The 24,219-nt window shown below is 38.1% G+C and overlaps 2 protein-coding genes across 8 annotated transcripts in view; one reads left to right on the top strand and one right to left on the bottom strand.

The window, feature by feature from the left end:
• The window catches only part of FCF1 (FCF1 rRNA-processing protein), a 33,017-nt gene extending 22,483 nt beyond the window's left edge, over positions 1 to 10,534 (bottom strand). Inside the window, exons 1-4 of one of the 4 annotated variants that reach the window (XM_077123058.1) lie at positions 10,516 to 10,534; positions 9,449 to 9,516; positions 8,215 to 8,286; positions 6,967 to 7,115 (exon numbers count right to left, since the gene is read on the bottom strand). In XM_077123058.1, coding sequence (XP_076979173.1) covers positions 6,967 to 7,115; positions 8,215 to 8,286; positions 9,449 to 9,483 — 256 coding nt within the window. In that variant the 5' untranslated portion in view covers positions 9,484 to 9,516; positions 10,516 to 10,534. The other 3 variants (XM_077123056.1, XM_077123057.1, XM_077123059.1) reach the window with 3 other exon arrangements.
• AREL1 (apoptosis resistant E3 ubiquitin protein ligase 1) overlaps positions 9,910 to 24,219 on the top strand; it is an 81,609-nt gene continuing 67,299 nt past the window's right edge. For all 4 annotated transcript variants that reach the window (XM_077123053.1, XM_077123052.1, XM_077123055.1 and 1 more), the window contains exon 1: positions 9,910 to 10,072. The gene's annotated coding sequence lies outside the window, so the exon portion shown is untranslated. The remainder of the gene's footprint in view (positions 10,073 to 24,219) is intronic.

Genomic DNA, 24,219 nt, shown 5'->3' with positions numbered 1-24,219 from the left:
AATAAATTCCCCAAAACAGAAATAGTACTAACCACTGTTGTGTGCAATTTACAAAAGCAGCAAAGTACTGATACCAAGATCTGACTAACAGACACAGAAAATGAAAACTAAAGGCAAAGATCTCATTTAGGTCTTTTAAAATGCATTTATATTAGCAAATAGAAATAAGATGTAGTTTTGGGACAACATTTCCTGAAATACATGGGGCTCATTTAAGGAATACAAGAATGTTTTAATATAAGGAAATTTAATAGTATAATTTCTTCTCAAAAGAGAAAAAGATGATCACTTCAATAGTAAAAGGCCATTTGCTAAATGCAACATTAACCTTAATAAAAATTCTCTGTGAAAGAGAAATAGATGGGTACTTCCTAACACACACACACACATACGCACATCAAAACAAGACCCAGAACCAGGCTTAACAGTGAAATACTAGAAACATTTCCATTAAAGTCAGGAACAAGACAAGGGTACCGTAATCATGACTATCCTCTAACCATTTTCTAGAAACATCAACTAGTGTAACTGGACAAGAGAAGAAAAGAAGTATAGAAAAGGGAATAAATGCTCCAAATGAAGACGATATAAACAATATAACAAGAAAAGTTAAAACTCAACAGAAAAAATATTAGAAATGGAATTTAGTAATATGATCAGTTACACAATTAAATAACATCAAATTAAAATAACATCCAACATATTTCTTATGTAAAAAAAAGACACAAATCTGAAAATTTCATGGAAAAAAATTTACGCTAACAATTTTTTTGTCATTTACAACAATTCCTTTACAATGATAGATATACTGGCTTATTATCTGTTGACAGATATTTGTTCACTGCTCGTTAGTTGAATGAGGAAATGTATTACCTTAGAATAAAATGAACAAATGTGGTGAGACCTATAAGAGCTCTAGTACTCTACTGAGGGACAAAAGAATATGATTAAATTGAGAGATGCATTTTGGAGAATAAATCACAATGAAATAACTAAGGTCAATTTCTTCAAAATTAACCTCTGAATACAAAACAATCACAATCACAAGGATTTTTATTATTTTGACTCATAAGTTCCAAAACTCCTCTGGAAGAATATGAGAGTAGCTAAGAGACAATTCAAAGAGGAATAAGAGGGATGTAGTCTTATCAGAAATTGAAATGTATTATTAAGATCTAGTGAAAAAAAAAAGTTATGGATTCTCACAGGAAAAAAAAAAACTAATCAGAATAGTTGATTCTAGAAATAGGACCAAAGTCATAAGGAAATCTAAGATAAGATAAAGGCATTTTGACAAGTAGAGAAAATATGGATATTTAAATAAATATGGTTAAGGCAACTGGTCAGCCACTGGGGGGGAAATTAAATTGGATCCCTACCTTTTAAAAATATTAAAATAAATCCCAGTTGGAATGCAAAAAGAAGGCATGAAAATAACTTCAAAGCCAAAGGAAAATATGTTAAGTTTCATCATGTAAGAATAAAAAACTTCTTTTTGACAACTATCAAACAAAAAGCCATTATAAAGTGAAAAAACAGAAGTATTTTGCATTTTTGGCTTGTAATTCCATTTTTTACTTCCTATAGGATCTAAAAGGTAAATGTATAAAATGTAATGATAAATCAGCAGTTTTAGACTCACAATGTATAAACATGTAATTTGTCACAAGAACTACAGAAAGATGGGGGTTGGAGGTGCAGAGAAACAGTGTGTGCATATACTACTGAAGTTTTGTTGGTATTAAAGCAAACGAGATTGTTATTGAATTAGCGTGTTAGATTTAAGGCCCACGGTAACTACAAAGAAAATACTGGAGAATATGCAAGCTAACAGAGACAGAAATTAGAGTACAGGTGCCAGGGAAAGAAGGCAGGGGGAATGGCAGTTAATGTATAATGGGTGTTAGGTTTCTGTTTGGATAGATGGGAAAATTTTAGTAATGGAAGGGGGTGAGGGTACCACAACATTGTGGATATGATTAATCCCATTAAATGGTATGCTAGGGAATGGTTGAGATGGAAAAGTTTAGGTTGTACATATTTTCCCACAATTAAAAAAAAAAAAAAAAGAGGAACTAAGAGACAATGACAATTAAATGCAATATGTGATCCTGGACAAGGCTCTAGCAATGGAGGACAAAAGGCTCTAAGGGACATTAGTAGTAGGTGTTCAAAGAGAATGACATATAACCTACACTCAAGTGTTTGTACAGTGGACAGTTAGAACAATAGAGCAAATGAAGCAAAAGGTTAAAATTCATAGATCTGGGTATCTGGGGGATTAGGAATATGGTGGAGTCCCCTGTATGGGATCTGTACTATTTTCGTAACTGTCCTGTAAGTCTGAAAGTATTTCGAAATAAAAAGTTAAAAAAAAAAAAGATCTGGAAAAAACATTTCAACACACTTGTCAGAGGGCTTATTTCCATAATATACAAAAAGCTTATAATTACAACATAGTTGTTAGATAATGTGCTAAGCAATTTACAAGGATTATCTCATTTAATCTTCATAGTAGGTAGGTGTTAGTAGTAGTATTATAATCCCCATTTTACAGATGAAGAATCTAAAGTACAGAGAGGTTAAGTAACCAGATAATAAATGTGAACCAAGATTTGAACCAAGTCTGTCAGGCTCTAAAGCTTGGACTCTTAACCAGCTTGCTACACTTCAGTTCACAGAAGACATACAAATGTTCAAAGAGCATAAAGATGCTCAACCTCATTCCTAATTAAAGAGATCAAATTTGAAACAAGATTTCATTTTCTTCCTATTAGACAGGTAAAGATAAAAAAAAAACCCAAATTGAGAAAACAATTATTCTCACACCAGTATGTAAATTTTTTTTAATTAAAAAAATTTTTTTAAATACCAAAAAATACCAAACAAATGCAAACATCCTTAACTTTTGATCATTATATTCAAAAGTTATATAATCAGCAATTCATAATATCATCATATAGTTGCATATTAATCATCATGATCATTTATTGGAACATTTACATCTATTCAGAAAAAGAAATAAAAAGAAAACAGAAAAAAATTCATACATACCATACCCCTTACCCCTCCCCCTCACCGAGCACCAGCATTTCAAACTAAATATTTTAACATTTGTTTCCCCTATTATTCATCTTTATTCCATATGTTTTACTCGTCTGTTGATAAGGTAGAAGGAGCATCAGACACAAGGTTTTCACAATCACACAATGACACTGTGAAAGCTATATCATTATACAATCATCTTCAAGAAACCTGGCTATTGGAACACAGCTCCACATTTTCAGGCAGTTCTCTCCAGCCTTTCCACTACATCTTGACTAACAAGGTGACTTCTATTTAATGCGTAAGAATAACTTCCAGAATAAACCTCTCGACTCTGCTTGGAATCTCTCAGCCATTGACACTTTATTTTGTCTCATTTCACTCTTTCCCCTTTTGGTCAAGAAGGTTTTCTCAATCCCCTGCTGCTGGGTCTCAGCTCATTCTAGGGATTTTCTCAATTCCTTGATGCTGAGTCTCAGTTCATTCCACTAGTATGTAAATTGGTAAATTATTTGAGGGCAATTTTGTAGTGTCTATTAAAATGAAAAATACACATACCCCTTGTGCCAGTTTGAACCTGTGGTGGACCCCAGACAAGCCATGTCCTTTAATCCTCATTCTATATCACTGGCTGGGAGCTTTTTGATTGTTCCCATGGAGATATGACCCACCCAATTGTGGGTGGTAACTTTTGATTAGATGGCTTTCATGGAGTTGTGACTCACTCATTCCAGGTGGGTCTTGTTTAGTTTACTAGAATCCTTTAAAAGAGGAAACATTTTGGAGAGAGTCTGTTTTTAGAGCCATGAAAACAAGGAAAGAGCCAGAGCCACAGAACCCATGCAGTCAGAGACCTTTGGAGATGAAGCAGGAATATGCCCCTTGGGGAGCTTCACGAAACAAGAAGCCTGGAAAGAAAGCTAGCAAACATCACCATGTTCACCATGTGCCTTTCCAGTTGAGAGGGAAACTCTGAACTTCATCAGTCTTTCTTGAGTGAAGATAACCTCTTGGTGGTGCCTTAATTTGGACATTTTTATAGACACACTTTAATTGGGACATTTTCATGGCCATAGAACTGTAGATCTAAATTCCCTTTTAATAGGTATTCCATGTTCTCATATATTGCATTTTGGCAGCTAGCAAACTAGAATACTCCTCGATACTATAATAACAGCTTCTAAAAAATGTATCCTAAAGAAATACTTACATCCTCACACCCTTGCACAGAGACATATTCCCAAAGATATTTACTATAGCCTTCTTATAATAGGGGAAAAATTGGAAATAATACAAATTCTAATAAAGGGGTGGTTCTAAAAAATTATATATTTTAACAATACAATACTATATTACAAAAAAAGAATGAGGTCCATCTATACATACTGGTATGGAAAAATTTTCAAGATATATCATTCAGTGTAAAAAGTAAGTAGAAATGGATAAATAAAATGTGGTATATTCATACAATGAAATATTATTTGGTAATAAAAGAAATGAAGTACGGATACATGCTAAAATGGATGAACCTCGAAAACACAGTAAGTGAAAAAAGCCAGCCACATAGGCCCCCATATTGTATGTTCCTATCTATATGAAGTGCCCAAAATATGCAAATCTAAAGAGATAGAAAGTAGATTAGTGGTTGCCTAGGGCTGGAGGAGCTGAGAGGATTGAAGGTTGATGACTAAGGGGTGTGGGTTTCTTTTTGGGGTATTGGTATTATTTTAAAATTGACTGTGGCGATGGATACACAATTGTGAATATACTAAAAGCCACTGAACTGTATACTTTAAATGGATAAAATGTATAGTATGTGAACTGTATCTCAATAAAGCTGTTAAAAGAAAAAGCAAAACAGTAAATAATATATGACCCATTTTCATTAATAAAATAAACAAAAATTACCGCTTCTCCACTGATTATATATGAATTTTTAACAATTGCCCCTCCTTGAAGAAAGGCATTATGGAGAACTTTCATTTTTCTGAATTTTTTTCCCAAGTATATTAACACTGTTGCAAGAGGGAAAATATTATGAAATGTTCAACTAGAAAACAATGCCCAGAAGGAAAAAGTAGTAGCAAAATAGAGGCAAAGTCATGGGATCAGGTGGCAATATACAGTTTGTTTGGGAGAAGTATTTTCAGAGACATGTAGCAGTGAAGGGCTTGCAAATGTAGTGAAGAAGTAGGTCCAAGAAAATCACTATAAAGAAAGGCAAAATAACATAACCAGGCTCAGAGACAGAAGAGAAAGCTGGTAAGAAGTTAGCTATTCTCCTTTGTTGGACTATTAGGGGGAAAGGGAAGGGAGCAGGAGCTATGAAAAGGTCAAAGGGGCATCTTCAAGGCATTAGGAAGAATGCCTTCTTTTAGGTATAAAAGTCAGCAAAGCAAATAATTAAATAAGCAGGGCTTAAAGCAGTTCAAAGAGTCTCTTAGACACTGAATTTGTACTGTACTTGAATGTTTTTTCAATTTTACACAGAAGACTGTAGAAAGTGGTATTTTGTATAATAAGTTCATTTTTAGAAAAGACACATGAGGCAACTATGCATTTTAGCTGTATTCTAAGGTATACAGGGAAAGGTATACCTAGGGAAAGCCTAGGTAAGACTAATGCTAACATCTAGATATCAGTTGTGGAGCCAAGGAAACAATTCACTTCCAAGGGGTCATGCTGAACCCTCCATCCAACTCATTTATAAATATGTCATAGCATTCCTGGAGCAGCTACTCAATTACTACTATGGGGATTACAAAAGCCTACCAAGTTTAGTGTTTTCCCTCATAAAGGGCCACCCAAGGCCCACTATTAGAGATATGGTAGTACCTCAACTTCATTCTATTCTTTATTATTATTAAAATAATTTTTTAAATGAAAGTATTACATGCATATAGCACTATCAGTCCATTCATCATATAACATTACTCAAAGATAATGGAAGGAGGTACAAATTTTTTCCTTTGAAGTCAATAATTTATTCTTTATGGCAGAGTATAAGCCTGATTTTCATTTGTACCTTAAAGCAAGTAACTGGAAAATACATGTGTATAAACCCACAACGAAATGTACCAGATCTTAATATTAGGAAGTTATTTCCTTGTGCATGGAATAAATTTTTCTTTTTCTGTCCCTAGTAGGGAAGAACTTATGGAAGAGGGGAGATTCAAATATACAAGGGAAGTTTATGAATAGTAAACTGCACACATAGGTGTAAATAAACTGCCTCAGATCCTTTGTGATATAAATAAATATGAAATTGAATAAACTTAGGAATCAATGATGATCATCCAACTTTGGTTCTGTGATCTCAAATGGCAAAATCTCATACTTAGCTTTTCCATACTAAAGTGGAATGGAGAATGTTTTTCCCTCAACTTAAAAGAATATATGTTTGCTGTGGGGAGATTGATAGACTCCTGGCAATGTAAAATGGTGTAATCTTCCTGTAGAGCCATTTGGCAATACCTGACAAGGGAGCGAGAAAAAAAAGATTGCAAAAATAAGTTATCCCACTTCGGGGAACACATTCTGGGAAAATAATTCAAAAGTGAAAAACAATTGCACAGGGAAAAAAAAGAGTATATATGTTGAAAAAGCCAATAAATTTTCATTTACTCAGAATTTTAAAATCCAGAATTATAAAACAAAAAATTTCTTTTCTTTATTCAAAACTGAGGTCCATAATAATGGTTAAAGCACTTTAAGTGCTTTCTGAATTGTAAAAGTTTAATAATTCCTGCTCAAGTTTGCATTGTTTTTCAATTTATTAAAAATGGTCATTGATATGGTGAGCAAAGTAAATGCCAGCAATTCAGTTAACTAGAATCCTACCCTCATCTCTTCACGTTTTTGGATAAATTCAATGAACTATTCTGTACAAATGGCACAGAAATATAGAAGTATGATACTCACACTTGGCATACAAACAGTCCATCATTGACTGCACTAAATCCAGTTTGGCTTTAATGGAAAAGTTGATAAAGTTGGTATCGACCAGGATGTGGTAAGGTGGGCCCAGCTGTGTATTATACTGGAAGAATAAGCAGGAAGGGTGTTGGGGCCTGAAGGAAAAAGAAAACAAGGATACCAAGTAATGTTTACATTAATATTTCGGTATCAACAATGAAACAGAAGTCTTAGCTTAGAAGAGTTTGCTGTGGATTCTGCTCCTTTTTCACTGTCTACTGGAAATAAATCCTAAAAAGGAAGGTGAGGAAGAAAGAGACAGCATATATCAATCTCAGGTCCACTTGACCTGAGATTTTTTTTGGCCACAATTTTAAAAAAGCAATTATCTTTTCGGCACTTAAATTTAGGTCTATCATCACTCCTAATCTAATTTCAGTGTTTTTTTCATTTTGTTATTTTATGTTTTTTGCTTGCAGATATTCATTTGCTCCAGCAGTATTTGTTGAAGAGCAACAACAACAATAAACAACACTAGGTTTTCTTATACTGAACTGTCTGGGGACATTTGTTGAAAATCAATTGGCAATAAAATGTAAAGTTTAAAAAAAAAGTAATTATTTCCAAGTGAACAAATGAGGAGCCGATTTAATTTAGCTCAAAGTTGTATTGTCAGTGGTGTGAATAGACCTAGAAATTTGCATTTACCAGATGGAATCTCATGACCTTTGGTCCCCAGAAGGATCAAAAGCATGCTATGAAGGACATTGTGTGAATAAAAAATAAGCTATTAGGACCAATGTCCCACACTCAGAAAAAATGAGTCATTAGCAGGGATTTAATAGTCTCTGCTAATTAAATATTATGAAATATTTAATAATATGACTGTTATTCTGAAAATGTCCTTACTCTTTTTTTTTTTTTTTGGTGACACACTCTCTTTTATGAAATGCTGGTTTGTTTACACAAGAGTAATTATTTTTTTGAAAAATTCTTACTTAGCAAAGAAAAAGATTAATAATCCCAGATTGGTCCCCAGGATTTTAGGAGAAATTTTACTGCTCCATGAAATCCAAAAATACTTGAACCACTGAAATTGGTACATGCTCATCAATTCTATTTTCTTTGTGTGGTTGTTGCCAGTTTTATTCACAAATGAAATCAGCTCAGAGAAAGCCTGCATTTCTAAGAGGTCTTCAGTTTTAGAATGTCTCTTCTAGTTTAAAAGAAAACCTGGAATTCTTGATTACTCACACTTCTCTTTCCTTGAGTGCGCTGGGATCTTTCTTTTCTTTCTTTTTAGGTTTTAATCTGTCCTTTTCTTTACTAGGAAAAAAAGGTAAATTAAATCCAGGGAAAAAGGAATAAACCATAGCAGTTATCTTTTCATTGAAAAATCATGTTTCATTTCTTTCCTATACAGAAATCCTTCTTTGTGACTTCCTTATACTCATCAGTGTACACTTTCTTAGCACAAATGACTGAAGTGGGAGTTGACATGAAAGTACCATAATTCATCAGAAAAATGATTAGAAATCCCTAGCCAATAACCCATAAAAATTGCAAATGGGTAACTAAATGTTGATTGTACTATCATTTCTTTCTTAAAACTTTACCATCAAGTATCAAAATCCACTTCCAAGCAGTGGGTAAACAAATTGACATTTACTTCTAAAGACTCAGGTGTTTCAACAGTTGAGGGGAAAAGGGTTTTCCCATATGCCTCTTACAAAGGATTAAAATGTTACAATACATATTATTATGTAAAATTTAATCTTTACCTAGAAAAAAAGGTTATTAATGAGGGGGCTTTCCTAGAAATTAAATAATAAAGCCACACTTACAATGTAATTTAATAACTTTCAAGGCTCTAGCAACCATTCCCTTGTTCTAAGTCTCTTAATCAAAATGAAGACAAGTCCCTACTAATAACTTATTAGAGAAGCTGTTTAGGTCCTCATTCATAATTGCGACTATCACTCCACTCTCTTCTTCAACAGTAATCTGGATTTTCATAAGATGGAGACATCTGGGCATTTTCTCATTCTCTCTTTCAAAAATATTTGAATTCCAGGCATTGGAGACACAAGGCAAACATGGTCTCTGATCACACCTTCTTTTAGCTATGACAACAAACTATTTTTTTCTGGGGAATGCAGTAATGTAATGTAGCAAGAACATAGGGATAATTCTATTATCTCACAGAATTGTTGTGAGGCTTAACTGTGCTTTGGTAGACAGAGTATATATAACAATGGTGGAACAAAGTAAACACTTAAGAAATGTTTAATTCCCATCCCCTTCCACAGTATAACCGCTCAACAGCTAAGTGACTGTTAAACACTGACGACCATCCTACTCCATATAAATGCAAAACACAGCATTAAAAGGAAAAAACAAAACAACAACAAAATTTTGTACTACTTATCCCCTTGTGACTCCTATCTCTCTGGAGAGTCTATGAATCCAATTGATCCGGGACACTCACAGCCTCTGATCTCTGAGACTAAGCATTCGCTTCATGGTCGCATACTTTCTTGTTTTCTTCTGCTTCCCCTTGAAACAGAAATCTTGGGGTTAAAAGAATTGAGATACATCCCATCTTCTTGAGTCCCTTCTTCTCTCAAATACCCAGCACGTACCCGCTGCGCCCTAACCGGCCCTCTCGCTACTCCCTAAAGATCACAGGCATCCCTCGGAGCAGTTTAAGAACAAAGATTGGAATGAAAATAAGCAAGAGGACAAGTGGAGGAAAATTGGCCAAGGAGTTCAATCTCCACCAAAAGGGGAGTTTGAAATCCCCCCAGCCCGCGGCCCGCAGCCCCTACATCCCAGGCCCTTCTCTCTCACCATGTTCAAGCCACACTCTCGTTCTTATTTCCGGAATCACCAGCGGCGCGACCCTTTTACGTCACTCGCATGCTGTCTCCGGCAAAGGATAGCCCGGAAGCGGAAGCCGAAACGGAAAAACCCTGAGCCGGTTCCCGAGCTGGGACGAGCTGTATCTTGGGGATCTCTTTTGGGGACGGCTGAGGGTTGGTCTGCTTGGTGCTGCCGCAGCCTCTCAGGGTGACAGAGCTGGAACTTCACTGCCTTTCAACCCTTAGCTCGGGTAACGTTTCTTTTCACCAGTCCAGCTCTGGGCAAAGTCCAGAAGCCCTCCCCGCACCTGAGTTCCAGAGTTAGGATCAGGGAAATGGGGGGACGGGTTCTCCGTTGCCCAGTAGTTTTGGAAAACAGTCTCATCATCCCCTAGTGCTGGGGCATCAGGGGTTCGGTCGTCCAAACCTGGGTCTCTAGTTCCTACTTGGGTCTCCTAGCTGATACGGAGCTTCGTGCGGCTAGGTGGGTTGTTCTCTCAGGAAGACCTGAGAGCGCTTGAAGACCTCTTTTAAGCCGTTACTAGAAAATTGGGGAGATAAATTTACCGATATTACTAGTTACCAAGCCAGAAAAATGGTGAGAAATAATTGGATATTGTGAAGACTTGGTATGTCTTAAGGGAAAGAGTTTGTAAGAACGAGAAGAGAAAGATAGTTTCCGCTGTTTGAGTACCTGCGATGCTCTTCGGCGGTTCTTATTTGGGGATCGTGTGCTCGTTGAAAGTTTATAAAAAGCCGTGGACGACTCTTAGAAATGGGTGCACATACAAAATTCGTCATAGAATTTATCAGAGTCTTGAATTCTGAAGTCCATCCGTGGATTCGAGGTGTCTGTGTACCTCAGGTTAAGAGCCTCTAACCCAGATACTGTGTTTGGCACTTTATTTATATTACTTTCTCTGACTTTCAGAGTAACTTAGTGAGGTAAGTTCCTTCAGTTTATATATGGAAAAGCTGAGGCTGAGACCCTTGTTCAAGGGTCTGCTTGATCCCGAAGCCTCTGCTTTAATTATTGCGCTATGCTATCCAAGTGTCTGGATTCCAAAAAGTATATTAATACTTTTGTGCATAAAAGTATATGCATAGCCCTTATTATAAAGCATAACGTAGTGGTTAACATGAATTTTGGGGCCAGACTCCTGGTATTAAAATCCCTACTCAGCCTCTTACTACCTGTGTGTCATTGGGCAAGTTAATTTATCTATGCTTCAGTTTTTTCTTCTGTAAAATGAAAAAAATAGTACCGATTCCACAGGGATGTTTAACAAATGAGTTAAAATGTGAAGTCCATAGAGCAGTGCCTGCCACAAACTAACCCAATACCTGTTTTCTGTTATTATTGAAAATTAAGAATGAGTTTTCATGATGATGAATATGCAACTATGTGATGATATTGTGAATTACTGATTATATATGTAGAACAGAATGATCAAAAGTTAGAATGTTTGCATTTGGTGTTTTTTGGTATTTAAAAATTTTTTTAAATTAATAATAATAATAAAAAGGAATGAATGTGTGGTAGAGTTGGAATTTTATGCCTTTTTTGGGATGTTGAGGGTGGGGGGAGGGTGTGTGGCTGGGTTCTCTCCTACAGGGCAGGCCAGCATTCTACCACTGAACCACCCACGCACCTCTATGCCAACTATATTTTAATATAGTTCCTTTATTTTATATCTTGAATGTGTTGATAATCTTAAAAACCTTATTAATTTTTCAGCACTTGGAAAACTCCATCGTAGGTTGATTTGGATATAGATACAGATTACTTCTAGCTTCTCTTTTTTTTTTTTTTAAAGAAAGACAGAGAAGGAAGGAAGGATGGAAGGAAGGAAGGGAAACATCTTTATTTTTATTATATTTTGTTTGTTTGTTTGTTTTTTACATGGGCTGGGGCCGGGAATCGAACCGGGGTCCTCCGGCATGGCAGGCAAGCACTCTTGCCCGCTGAGCCACCGCGGCCCGCCCCTCTAGCTTCTCTTTTTTCTTTTAGGCATTCGTGCTTTTCGTTAGCTTTCTAACCTGACTCTTATAGGTTCTTAGCTTTTAATGTTGAAATCGTTTTATTATTGAAGCATCTACAGGTACTGTATATGGCTCCTGCTTACCCTATTTGAGGTCATGAGACGTTCCTTATCTTTTCAGAACAGCTTGTCTCTGCCACACTGTTGTTCTTGGGTAGAGCTGGCAGTGACCACCTTTTCCATGTGCAGAGCTTTAGAATTTCTTGGTGATTAGGCATTAAGGTTTTTAAGTAAGCAGTTCAGTTTTGTTTTTAAAGGTCTTTTATTGTAAGATATAACATATATACAAAGCAAAGAAAGAAAAAAGCAATAATTTTCAAAGCACACTTCAAGTAGTTGCAGAACAGATCCCAGAGTTTGTCATGGGCTACCATTCCATAATTTCAGATTTTTCCTTCCAGTTGTTCCAAAACACTGGAGGTTAGAAGGAATATTAATATAGTGATTCAGCAGCCATGCTCATTTGTTAAATCCCATTTTCTCTGTTACACTTCCTCCTTCTCCTTTAATCCTTCCCCCAATCTATAGGGATCTTTGAGCAATGCCTCTTCTGACTTTCATGTTGAAAAGGAGTGTCCACACTAAAGCACAGGTATAAGAAATTAATTGATGATCTCGGAGAGGCTGGTCCCTCTGAATTTCAAAATTTATCTGACCTAGGAACCCTCCTGGAATTATTTGTTCCAGGAACACAAACCTAGTGCATGAAACCTTTATAGAGTCTCAGTTCAAGCTCTGGGTGTTCTTAAGAGTCAACAGAGTGATATTGATTGGGATTTAGGACCATGGTAATGAGCCCTAGCTAACTGAAGCTTGTGTAAGAGTAGCCTCTTGACTCTATTTGATCTCTCTTAGCCACTGATGCCTTATTTTATTACACATCTTTCCCCTCTTTTGGTCCAGAAGGCATTGTTGATCCCAGGGTGCCAGGGTCAGACTCATCCCAGAGAGTCCCTTCGTTGTCAAGGAGATTTTCACCCTTGAATGTCGTGTCCCACCTAGGGGGAAGGGTAATGATTTTTCTTGCACAGTTGGGCTTAGAGAGAGAGAAGCCACATCTGGCAACAAAAGAGGGTTCCTTGAAGCAACTCTTAGGCCTCGTTATAGGTAGTTTTAGTTGCTCCATAAAACTTATTTATGAAAAAATAAGTTTCATAAGGGCAAACCTCAAAATCAAGGGCTTAGCCTATTTTCTTGGGAGTCCCCAGTGGTTGAGAGAGTACCAGGAGTTTCCCAGATGGGAAAGTTTAATCGTTAAACTGTTTAAAATAAATATTTCCCCTCTCCCCCATTTGGACCCTCACGGGACTCTACCAGTACTCTTTAATTATCAGCCCACCATAGTCTGGGATATATCCAGGTATTACATTAAGCTATACAAAATTACAAGGCTTCATTCCCATTCTGGACTCCAGGAGTTTGGGTTGTTTAAATGAGCTATCCAGAAAGGTTGATTTAGATGGTATGTTACAGAAAATTTAGGTTCTAGACATAATAAACCTCTCTGCTTTTGGTCTCATACAATATGTTGTTTTTTTTTAATGCTTGGAGACTGGTTGATATTATAAATTAGTTCAGGAGGAAAATTATATATACTAAATAGTCATTTATATTTAAATTCAGGCACTAACAAGAAAGCACTCTCTTGGTAATGTGTGCCCTGAATCTGGAATCCATGAATAATAGCAACAACAACGAATAAGCAGTTTGTAATTTCTATTCTGAGAATTTTCTGATTTCCTTGATTATTAATACTTGATAGTTAAATTAGTATAGGAAAATGATTGAGAATGAGAATGTACTTAGAAAAATGTATTTTACTTGCATTGTAATTTTTATTGCCCCCTGAGTTTCTTACAGCCTAAGATTGGAATACTCAGATAGTTTAGTATTCTTTGATGGGAAAAAGGTGGTGTTGCTCAAGTTGGGAGGGAGCAGAAAGTAATTGCTTTGGGGGTACATACTTGCGAGAAAAAGAAATTATTTTAGTCGTCCTCAGCAGTCAAGAGGGTTGTTTTGTTTGGGGAATTCAGTCCATTGACATTTAGTGTTATTACTGTTTGGATAATATTTTCCTCCAACATTTTGCCTTTTGTATTATATATATCATATCTGATTTTCCTTCTTTCTACACTCTTTTCCATATCTCTCTCTTCTGTCTTTTTGTATCTGACTCTAGTGCTCCCTTTAGTATTTCTTGCAGAGCTGGTCTCTTGGTCACAAATTCTTTCAGTGACTTTTTGTCTGAGAATGTTTTAATTTCTCCCTCGTTTTTGAAGGATAATTTTGCTGGATATAGGAGTCTTGGTTGGCAGTTTTTCTCTTTTAGTATTTTAAATATATCATCCCACTGTCTTCTAGCTTCCATGGTTTCTGCTGAGAAATCTACACAAAGTCTTATTGGGTTTCCCTTGTATGTAATGGATTGTTTTTCTCTTGCTGCTTTCAAGATCTTCTCTTTCTCTTTGACCTCTGACATTCTAACTAGTAAGTGTCTTGGAGAACGCCTATTTGGGTCTAATCTCTTTGGGGTGCGCTGCACTTCTTGGATCTGTAATTTTAGGTCTTTCATAAGAGTTGGGAAATTTTCAGTGATAATTTCTTCCATTAGTTTTTCTCCTCCTTTTCCCTTCTCTTCTCCTTCTGGGACACCCACAACACGTATATTTGTGCGGTTCATATTGTCCTTGAGTTCCCTGATACCCTGTTCAAATTTTTCCATTCTTTTCTGGATAGTTTCTGTTTCTTTTTGGAATTCAGATGTTCCATCCTCTAAATCACTAATTCTATCTTCTGTCTCTTTAAATCTATCATTGTAGCTATCCATTATTTTTTCTATGTTTGCTACTTTATCCTTCACTTCCATAAGTTCTGCGATTTGTTTTTTCAGTTTTTCTATTTCTTCTTTATGTTCAGCCCATGTCCTCTTCATGTCCTCCCTCAATTTATCGATTTCATTTTTGAAGAGGTTTTCCATTTCTGTTCGTATATTCAGCATTAGTTGTCTCAGCTCTTGTGTCTCATTTGAGCTATTGGTTTGTTCCTTTGACTGAGCCATATTCTCAATCTTTTGAGCGTGGACAGTTATCTTCTGCTGCTGGCGTCTGGGCATTTATTCAGATTTCTCTTGGTGTTGGACCCAGCAAGGTTGTAATATTTTTCTGTGAAATCTCTGGGTTCTGTTTTTCTTATCCTGCCCAGTAGGTGGCGCTCGTGGCACACGTTTGTCTGCGGGTCCCACCAGTAAAAGGTGCTGTGGGACCTTTAACTTTGGAAAACTCTCGCCGTCCTGGGGGTTCGCTAGCTGAAGCGGCTTGAGCCGGCCCAGGGTCCGAACGCAGGGAGGGTGTCCGAACGCAGGGAGGGTGTCCGAACGCAGGGAGGGTTGCTGGTCGCCGCAGCCCGTCCGAATTTCCTAGTCGGCCCTGGGCAACAAGCGTGGCGGGAGGGCGCCAGCGACAGCGGCCCGCCCGAGAGAGTGCACGTTCCCCGGGAGTCACGGGTTTGGAAGGGGCCTCCCCCACCCGTCACCGTTCTCCGCGGCCTGGGGGTTTCCGATCCAATTCTCTCAGTTGGTCCGGGGGCTGCGCGTGGTGTGGGCGCCAGTCGCCTTGGTTTCAGGGGACCACCTCTCCAATTCTCCCAGCCGGCCCGGGAAGGGGGAAGGGAGTAACTCCGGCCGCTTGCCACCCCGCCCGGTAAGGCCCGCGCGCCTCGGCGATCTCACCCGAGCTGCTTCTCTCAGCCAGCCAGCCGTTCCAGGATGGGGTACGCTGTCTTTTTTATCTCTGTTGTGGCTTTGGGCGCTTTCTGTATCGTTTCTACTCCCCTAGTAGGTGTCCTGGAGAAGAAACTAAGATCCGCGCGTCTTACTAAGCCGCCATCTTCCAGGAAGTCCCCCCAAGAGGGTTGTTTTGTACTTTTCCGTACTCTTGAAGAGAAAAAATTACTCAAGGCATTTCACCCACAGTTTGAACACATTAATGGGCTTAGGCTTCATTTCATTCAGCAAATTGGTTTAATTTACTAATTTAGGTTAACAGATTTCTTTATGACATTATTATGGATGTTGAAAGATTATTCAGAGAATACCTTGTATATCAATATTAGGAATTTATAGGTTCACTTTTCTGGTCATCAGATAAACATTTAATTCAGAAATATTTTATCCATATTCAACTGCAGGTTTCATTAATTATGTGACCTATATATGACTTTTTCCCAACAAATATTAGTTGCCATTAATTATTTTTCACTTAACTGCCCTACTAATTGTGGCATACAGCATGCTCTGCTCTGAAGTCTTAATATTGAATTGGTAGGGATACTTCAGAGGTAGAGTACTGCTGCATGTTCATTCGTTCAGAGAGCATTTATTGAGTGCTCATTCTGCCCTAGGCAATGTTCTAGTTACTCTTCAAGAGCTCAGTCTAGTATTGGATAGACTTGTGAACAGATAAATTGTGGTAAGTATTATAATAGAAGTATGCAAATTGAATTTATGTTTTGGAGGAATTGCTTCCACCTGTTCATCTTTTTAGAAGTGGTCCTAGACGGAGTACTGTTGAATAGTATAATATAATACTATCAAGCTGTAACATCAGATTTTTATGCCTTAATGGATTCTAGTCTATCATTTTAACCTTTTAAATGGCCTTAGCCATTTAACTAGTGTATTATAGTTATACTGTAACTAGTATAGGTTCAAATTTCAGTTATCTTTCTTTGGTTTCTTTTTCTTTAGAGGGATTATGGATATTTAGCTTTGACTTTTTTAACATTTTTTATTGTGAAGTATAATATATATACAAAAATCAATAGATTTCAAAGTACATTTTAACAAGTACTGAAGTCAGATTTCGAAGTTTGGTATGGGTTATAGTTCCACAATTTCAGCTTTTTCCTTCTAGCTGCTCCAAGGCACTGGAGACTAAAAAGAAATGTCAATATAATAATTTAGTAGTCACACTCATTTGTTAACTCCTGATTTCTCTGTTATAACTCCTCCTTCTCCTTTGCTGCTTCTCCCAAACTTTAGGGATATTTGGGTTATATTTTTCATGTTGAAAAGGGGTATTGACAACATAGGATGGGGGGATGGAACTGGTTGATGTTCTTGGAGAGGCTGACCCCTCTGGGTCTCAGGGTTTATCTGGCCTAGGAACCATCTGAAGGTTTTCGGTTTCTGAAAAGTAAACTTAGTATGTGCAACTTTTGTATGATTTCAGGTAGAGCCCGGGGTGTTCTTTAAGGTTAACAGGAGTGATGTTGGTTGGGGTTTGGCAAACCAGGACTAACATTGTTCTGAATGGTAGTTTTCAAACTTGGGGTTGTTTAACCTTATTGCAGTTGGTGTATGTGTGTGCCTGAGGCCCTAGTATGGTGTTAAGTCACCATGATATTTTCCTGGTGGGATTCTCAGAGCCTGTTCTACAAGGTATGTTTTAATAGAGAGAAATGAATATTCTTTTAGTTTTTAGAAGCTAAACAGTTAAGGTCGATATGTGTTTTTTTTTTTTTTTTTTTTTTATTAACGGAAAGAAAGAAAAAAAAAGAAATTAACACAACATTTAGAAATCATACCATTCTACATATGCACTCAGTAATTCTTAACATCATCACATAGATGCATAATCATTGTTTCTTAGTACATTTGCATCGGTTTAGAGGAACTAGCAACACAACAGAAAAAGATATAAAATGTTAATATAAAGAAAAGAAATAAAAGTAGTAATAATAGTAAAAAACAACAACAACAAACAAACCAACAAGCAAACAAAAGCAAAAAAAACCCTATAGCTCAGATGCAGCTTCATTCAGTATTTTAACATGATTACTTTACAATTAGGTATTATTGTGCTGTCCATTTTTGAGTTTTTGTATCTAGTCCTGTTGCACAGTCTGTATCCCTTCAGCTTCAATTACCCATTGTCTTACCCTGTTTCTAACTCCTGCTGAACTCTGTTACCAATGACATATTTCAAGTTTATTCTCGAATGTCCGTTCACATCAGAGGGACCATACAGTATTTGTCCTTTAGTTTTTGGCTGGATTCACTCAGCATAATATTCTCTAGGTCCATCCATGTTATTACATGGTTCATAAGTTTGTCTTGTCTTAAAGCTGCATAATATTCCATCGTATGTATATACCACAGTTTGTTTAGCCACTCTTCTGTTGATGGAGATTTCGGCTGTTTCCATCTCTTTGCAATTGTAAATAACGCTGCTATAAACATTGGTGTGCAAATGTCCGTTTGTGTCTTTGCCCTTAAGTCCTTTGAGTAGATACCTAGCAATGGTATTGCTGGGTCGTATGGCAATTCTATATTCAGCTTTTTGAGGAACTGCCAAACTGCCTTCCACAGTGGTTGCACCCTTTGACATTCCCACCAACAGTGGATAAGTGTGCCTCTTTCTCCGCATCCTCTCCAGCACTTGTCATTTTCTGTTTTGTTGATAATGACCATTCTGGTGGGTGTGAGATGATATCTCATTGTGGTTTTGATTTGCATTTCTCTAATGGCCAGGGACATTGAGCATCTCTTCATGTGCCTCTTGGCCATCTGTATTTCTTCTTCTGGTAGGTGTCTGTTTAAGTCTTTTTCCCATTTTGTAATTGGGTTGGCTGTCTTTTTGTTGTTGAGTTGAACAATCTCTTTATAAATTCTGGATACTAGACCTTTATCTGATATGTCGTTTCCAAATATTTTCTCCCATTGTGTAGGCTGTCTTTCTACTTTCTTGATGAAGTTCTTTGATGCACAAAAGTGTTTAATTTTGAGGAACTCCCATTTATTTATTTCCTTCTTCAGTGTTCTTGCTTTAGGTTTAAGGTCCATAAAACCACCTCCAGTTGTAAGATCCATAAGATATCTCCCAACATTTTCCTCTAACTGTTTTATGGTCTTAGACCTAATGTTTAGATCTTTGATCCATTTTGAGTTAACTTTTGTATAGGGTGTGAGAGATGGGTCTTCTTTCATTCTTTTGCATATGGATATCCAGTTCTCTAGGCACCATTTATTGAAGAGACTGTTCTGTCCCAGGTGAGTTGGCTTGACTGCCTTACCAAAGATCAAATGTCCATAGATGAGAGGGTCTATATCTGAGCACTCTATTCGATTCCATTGGTCTATATATCTATCTTTATGCCAATACCATGCTGTTTTGACCACTGTGGCTTCATAATATGCCTTAAAGTCAGGCAGCGCGAGACCTCCAGCTTCGTTTTTTTTCCTCAAGATGTTTTTAGCAATTCGGGGCACCCTGCCCTTCCAGATAAATTTGCTTATTGGTTTTTCTATTTCTGAAAAATAAGTTGTTGGGATTTTGATTGGTATTGCATTGAATCTGTAAATCAATTTAGGTAGGATTGACATCTTGACTATATTTAGTCTTCCAATCCATGAACACGGTATGCCCTTCCATCTATTTAGGTCTTCTTGATTTCTTTTAACAGTTTTTTGTAGTTTTCTTTATATAGGTTTTTGTCTCTTTGGTATTTTATTCTTTTAGTTGCGATTGTAAATGGGATTCGTTTCTTGATTTCCACCTCAGCTTGTTCATTACTAGTGTATAGAAAAGCTACAGATTTTTGAATGTTGATCTTGTAGCCTGCTACTTTGCTGTACTCATTTATTAGCTCTAGTAATTTTGTTGTGGATTTTTCTGGGTTTTCTACATATAGTATCATATCGTCTGCAAACAGTGATAGTTTTACTTCTTCCTTTCCAATTTTGATGCCTTGTATTTCTTTTTCTTGCCTAATTGCTCTGGCTAGAACTTCCAACACAATGTTGAATAATAGTGGTGATAGTGGACATCCTTGTCTTGTTCCTGATCTTAGGGGGAAAGTTTTCAATTTTTCCCTATTGAGGATGATATTAGCTGTGGGTTTTTCATATATTCCCTCTATCATTTTAAGGAAGTTCCCTTGTATTCCTATCTTTTGAAGTGTTTTCAGCAGGAAAGGATGTTGAATCTTGTCAAATGCCTTCTCTGCATCAATTCAGATGATCATGTGATTTTTCTGCTTTGATTTGTTGATATGGTGTATTACATTAATTGATTTTCTTATGTTGAACCATCCTTGCATACCTGGGATGAATCCTACTTGGTCATGATGTATAATTCTTTTAATGTGTTGTTGGATACGATTTGCTAGAATTTTATTGAGAATTTTTGCATCTGTATTCATTAGAGAGATTGGTCTGTAGTTTTCTTTTTTTGTAATATCTTTGCCTGGTTTTGGTATGAGGGTGTTGTTGGCTTCATAGAATGAATTAGGTAGTTTTCCCTCCACTTCGATTATGTTGAACAGTTTGAGGAGAGTAGGTACTAATTCTTTCTGGAATGTTTGATAGAATTCACATGTGAAGCCGTCTGGTCCTGGACTTTTCTTTTTAGGGAGATTTTGAATAACTAATTCAATCTCTTTACTTGTGATTGGTTTGTTGAGGTCGTCTATTTCTTCTTGAGTCAAAGTTGGTTGTTCATGTCTTTCCAGGAACCTGTCCATTTCTTCTAAATTGTTGTATTTATTAGCGTAAAGTTGTTCATAGTATCCTGTTATTACCTCCTTTATTTCTGTGAGGTCAGTAGTTATGTCTCCTCTTTCATTTCTAATCTTATTTATTTGCATCCTCTCTCTTCTTCTTTTTGTCAATCTTGATAAGGGCCCATCAATCTTGTTGATTTTCTCATAGAACCAACTTCTGGTCTTATTGATTTTCTCTATTGTTTTCATGTTTTCAATTTCATTTATTTCTGCTCTAATCTTTGTTATTTCTTTCCTTTTGCTTGCTTTGGGATTAGTTTGCTGTTCTTTCTCCAGTTCTTCCAAGTGGACATTTAATTCCTGCATTTTTGCCTTTTCTTCTTTTCTGATATAGGCATTTAGGGCAATAAATTTCCCTCTTAGCACTGCCTTTGCTGCGTCCCATAAGTTTTGATATGTTGTGTCTTCATTTTCATTTGCCTCTAGGTATTTACTAATTTCTCTTGCAATTTCTTCTTTGACCCACTTGTTGTTTAAGAGTGTGTTGTTGAGCCTCCACATATTTGTGGATTTTCTGGCACTCTGCCTATTACTGATTTCCAACTTCATTCCTTTATGATCCGAGAAAGTGTTGTGTATGATTTCAATATTTTTAAATTTGTTAAGACTTGCTTTGTGACCCAGCATATGGTCTATCTTTGAGAATGATCCATGAGCACTTGAAAAAAAGGTGTATCCTGCTGTTGTGGGATGTAATGTCCTATAAATGTCTGTTAAGTCAAGCTCATTTATAGTAATATTCAGGTTCTCTATTTCTTTATTGATCCTGTGTAGATGTTCTGTCCATTGATGAGAGTGGTGAATTGAAGTCTCCAACTATTATGGTATGTGTGTCTATTTCCCTTTTCAGTGTTTGCAGTGTATTCCTCACGTATTTTGGGGCATTCTGGTTCGGTGCATAAATATTTATGATTGTTATGTCTTCTTGCTTAATTGTTCCTTTTAATAGTATATAGTGTCCTTCTTTGTCTCTTTTAACTGTTTTACATTTGAAGTCTAACTTGTTGGATATTAGTATAGCCACTCCTGCTCTTTTCTGGTTGTTATTTGCATGAAATATCTTTTCCCAACCTTTCACTTTCAACCTATGTTTATCTTTGGGTCTAAGATGTGTTTCCTGTAGACAGCATATAGAAGGATCCTGTTTTTTAATCCATTCTGCCATTCTATGTCTTTTGATTGGGGAATTCAGTCCATTGACATTTAGAGTTATTACTGTTTGGATAATATTTTCCTCTACCATTTTGCCTTTCGTATTATATATATCATATCTGACTTTCCTTCTTTCTACACTTTTCTCCATGTCTCTCTCTTCTGTCTTTTCGGTTCTGACTCTAGTGCTCCCTTTAGTATTTCTTGCAGAGCTGGTCTCTTGGTCACAAATTCTCTTAGTGACTTTTTGTCTGAGAATGTTTTAATTTCTCCCTCATTTTTGAAGGATAATTTTGCTGGATATAGGAGTCTTGGCTGGCAGTTTTTCTCTTTTAGTAATTTAAATATATCATCCCACTGTCTTCTAGCTTCCATGGTTTCTGCTGAGAAATCTACACATAGTCTTATTGGGTTTCCCTTGTATGTGACAGATTGTTTTTCTCTCGCTGCTTTCAAGATCCTCTCTTTCTCTTTGGCCTCTGACATTCTAACTAGTAAGTGTCTTGGGGAACGCCTATTTGTGTCTAATCTCTTTGGGGTACGCTGCACTTCTTGGATCTGTAATTTTAGGTCTTTCATAAGAGTTGGGAAATTTTCAGTGATAATTTCTTCCATTAGTTTTTCTCCTCCTTTTCCCTTCTCTTCTCCTTCTGGGATACCCACTACACGTATATTTGTACGGTTCACATTGTCCTTGAGTTCCCTGATACCTTGTTCAAATTTTTTCATTCTTTTCCGGATAGTTTCTGTTTCCTTTTGGAATTCAGATGTTTCATCCTCCAAATCACTAATTCTATCTTCTGTTTCTTTAAATCTGTCGTTGTAGGTATCCATTGTTTTTTCCATCTTTTCTACTTTATCTTTCACTTCCATAAGTTCTGTGATTTGTTTTTTCAGTTTTTCTATTTCTTCTTTATGTTCAGCCCATGTCTTCTTCATGTCCTCCCTCAATTTATCGATTTCGTTTTTGAAGAGGTTTTCCATTTCTGTTCGTATATTCAGCATTAGTTGTTTCAGCTCCTGTATCTCATTTGAACTATTGGTTTCTTCGTTTGACTGGGCCATATGTTCAATTTTCTGAGCGTGATCCGTTATCTTCTGCTGGCGTCTGGGCATTTAGTCAGATTTCCCTGGGTGTTCGACCCCACAGGTTGAAAGATTTTTCTGTGCAATCTCTGGGTTCTGTTTTTCTTATCCTGCCCAGTAGGTGGCGCTCGTGGCACACGTTTGTCTACGGGTTCCACCAGTTAAAGTTGCTGTGGGTCCTTTAACTCTGGAAAATTCTCGCCGTAGGGGAGGTTCGGCAGCCGAAGCATCTTGGAAGAATGCCAGCCGGCCCGGGGTTCCGAATGCGGGGAGGGTCGCCAGCCGCCGCAGCACGGGAGAGCATCCGGCCGAATTAGCTAGTCGGCCCGGGGCACCAAGCGTGGCGGGAGGGCGCCAGCTGTCGCCGCCCGGGAGAGTGCACTATTCCCAGCCGACGGGGGAGTCACGTGTTTGGAAGGGATCCCCTGGTCACTGTTCTCCGCAGTCTGGGGATTTCCGACCCAACTATCTCAGTTGTTCCGGGGGGCCTCGTGTGGTGGGGGCACCAGCCGCCGCGGCCTAAGGGGACCGCCTGTCCAATTCTACCAGCTGGCCTGGGAAGGTGGAAGGGAGGGACTCTGGTCGCTTGCCGTCCCACCCAGGAAAGCCCGTGCCCCTTGGTGATCTCACCGGAGCTGGTTCTCCCAGATAGTCAGCCGTTCCAGGATGGGGTACGCCGTCCCTTTGATCTCCCTCGTGGCTCCGGGAGCTGCTCTGTATTATCTCCACTCCCCCAGTAGCTGTTCTGGAGGAGGAAAGGTGAGGGCGGCAAGGCTGTAGAGGCTGGTGGTGGAGGAGCCGGTGAAGGCGGGGGAAGAGGGCACCGTGGTGGTTGGAGAGCGGCCGGAGCAGGAGGGGTGGAGAGGGGAGAAGGAGAGGGGAGAAGGAGGGCGGGCGGGTCGGCTGCTGCGGGGCGTGGGCGCCGCGCGGCTGGCCGGGGGAGAAAGAGAGGGGAGAAGGAGGGCGGGCGGGTCGGCTGCTGCGGGGCGTGGGCGCCGCGCGGCGGGCCGGCAGAGAAAGAGAGGGGAGAAGGAGGGCGGGCGGGTCGGCTGCTGCGGGGCGTGGGCGCCGCGCGACGGGCCGGCGGAGAAAGAGAGGGGAGAAGGAGGGCGAGCGGGTCGGCTGCTGCGGGGCGTGGGCGCCGCGTGGCGGGCCGGCGGAGAAAGCTCGATATGTGTTTTGACATTTAGCCCGAATTGACCGGTACCGTATGAACGTGAGCTTTTGTTTACATGAACTTTTGTTACTTTGAACAGTTGAGAAAATTTGCGTCATGTTTCTCAGTGCTTATAGGTGAAGCATTCATATCAGTACATTTTTCCTCTTGGTCTGAGATGCTAATAGTATCATTAGTTGTTAATGATATTTTCTATTCATTATACTTATTGGCCAGAGATCAGGTAAAGATAATCTAATAATGAATGTACAGCCTACATTTTCTGTTGGTTCCGCTTGCTTTTATCCACAGATCCAGCCCCAATTATTCTTACCCTCTTTGAGAAGTTCAATTCTGAGGATATCCCCTGGTAGGGGTGAAGTTATTAGGAAAAAGGAGCAGT

The sequence above is a fragment of the Tamandua tetradactyla genome, chromosome 12, assembly GCF_023851605.1.
Source record: "Tamandua tetradactyla isolate mTamTet1 chromosome 12, mTamTet1.pri, whole genome shotgun sequence".
Lineage (NCBI taxonomy): Eukaryota > Metazoa > Chordata > Mammalia > Pilosa > Myrmecophagidae > Tamandua > Tamandua tetradactyla.
Note: the sequence above shows the minus strand (reverse complement) of the source record. Positions and strands in the feature narration are given on the sequence as shown.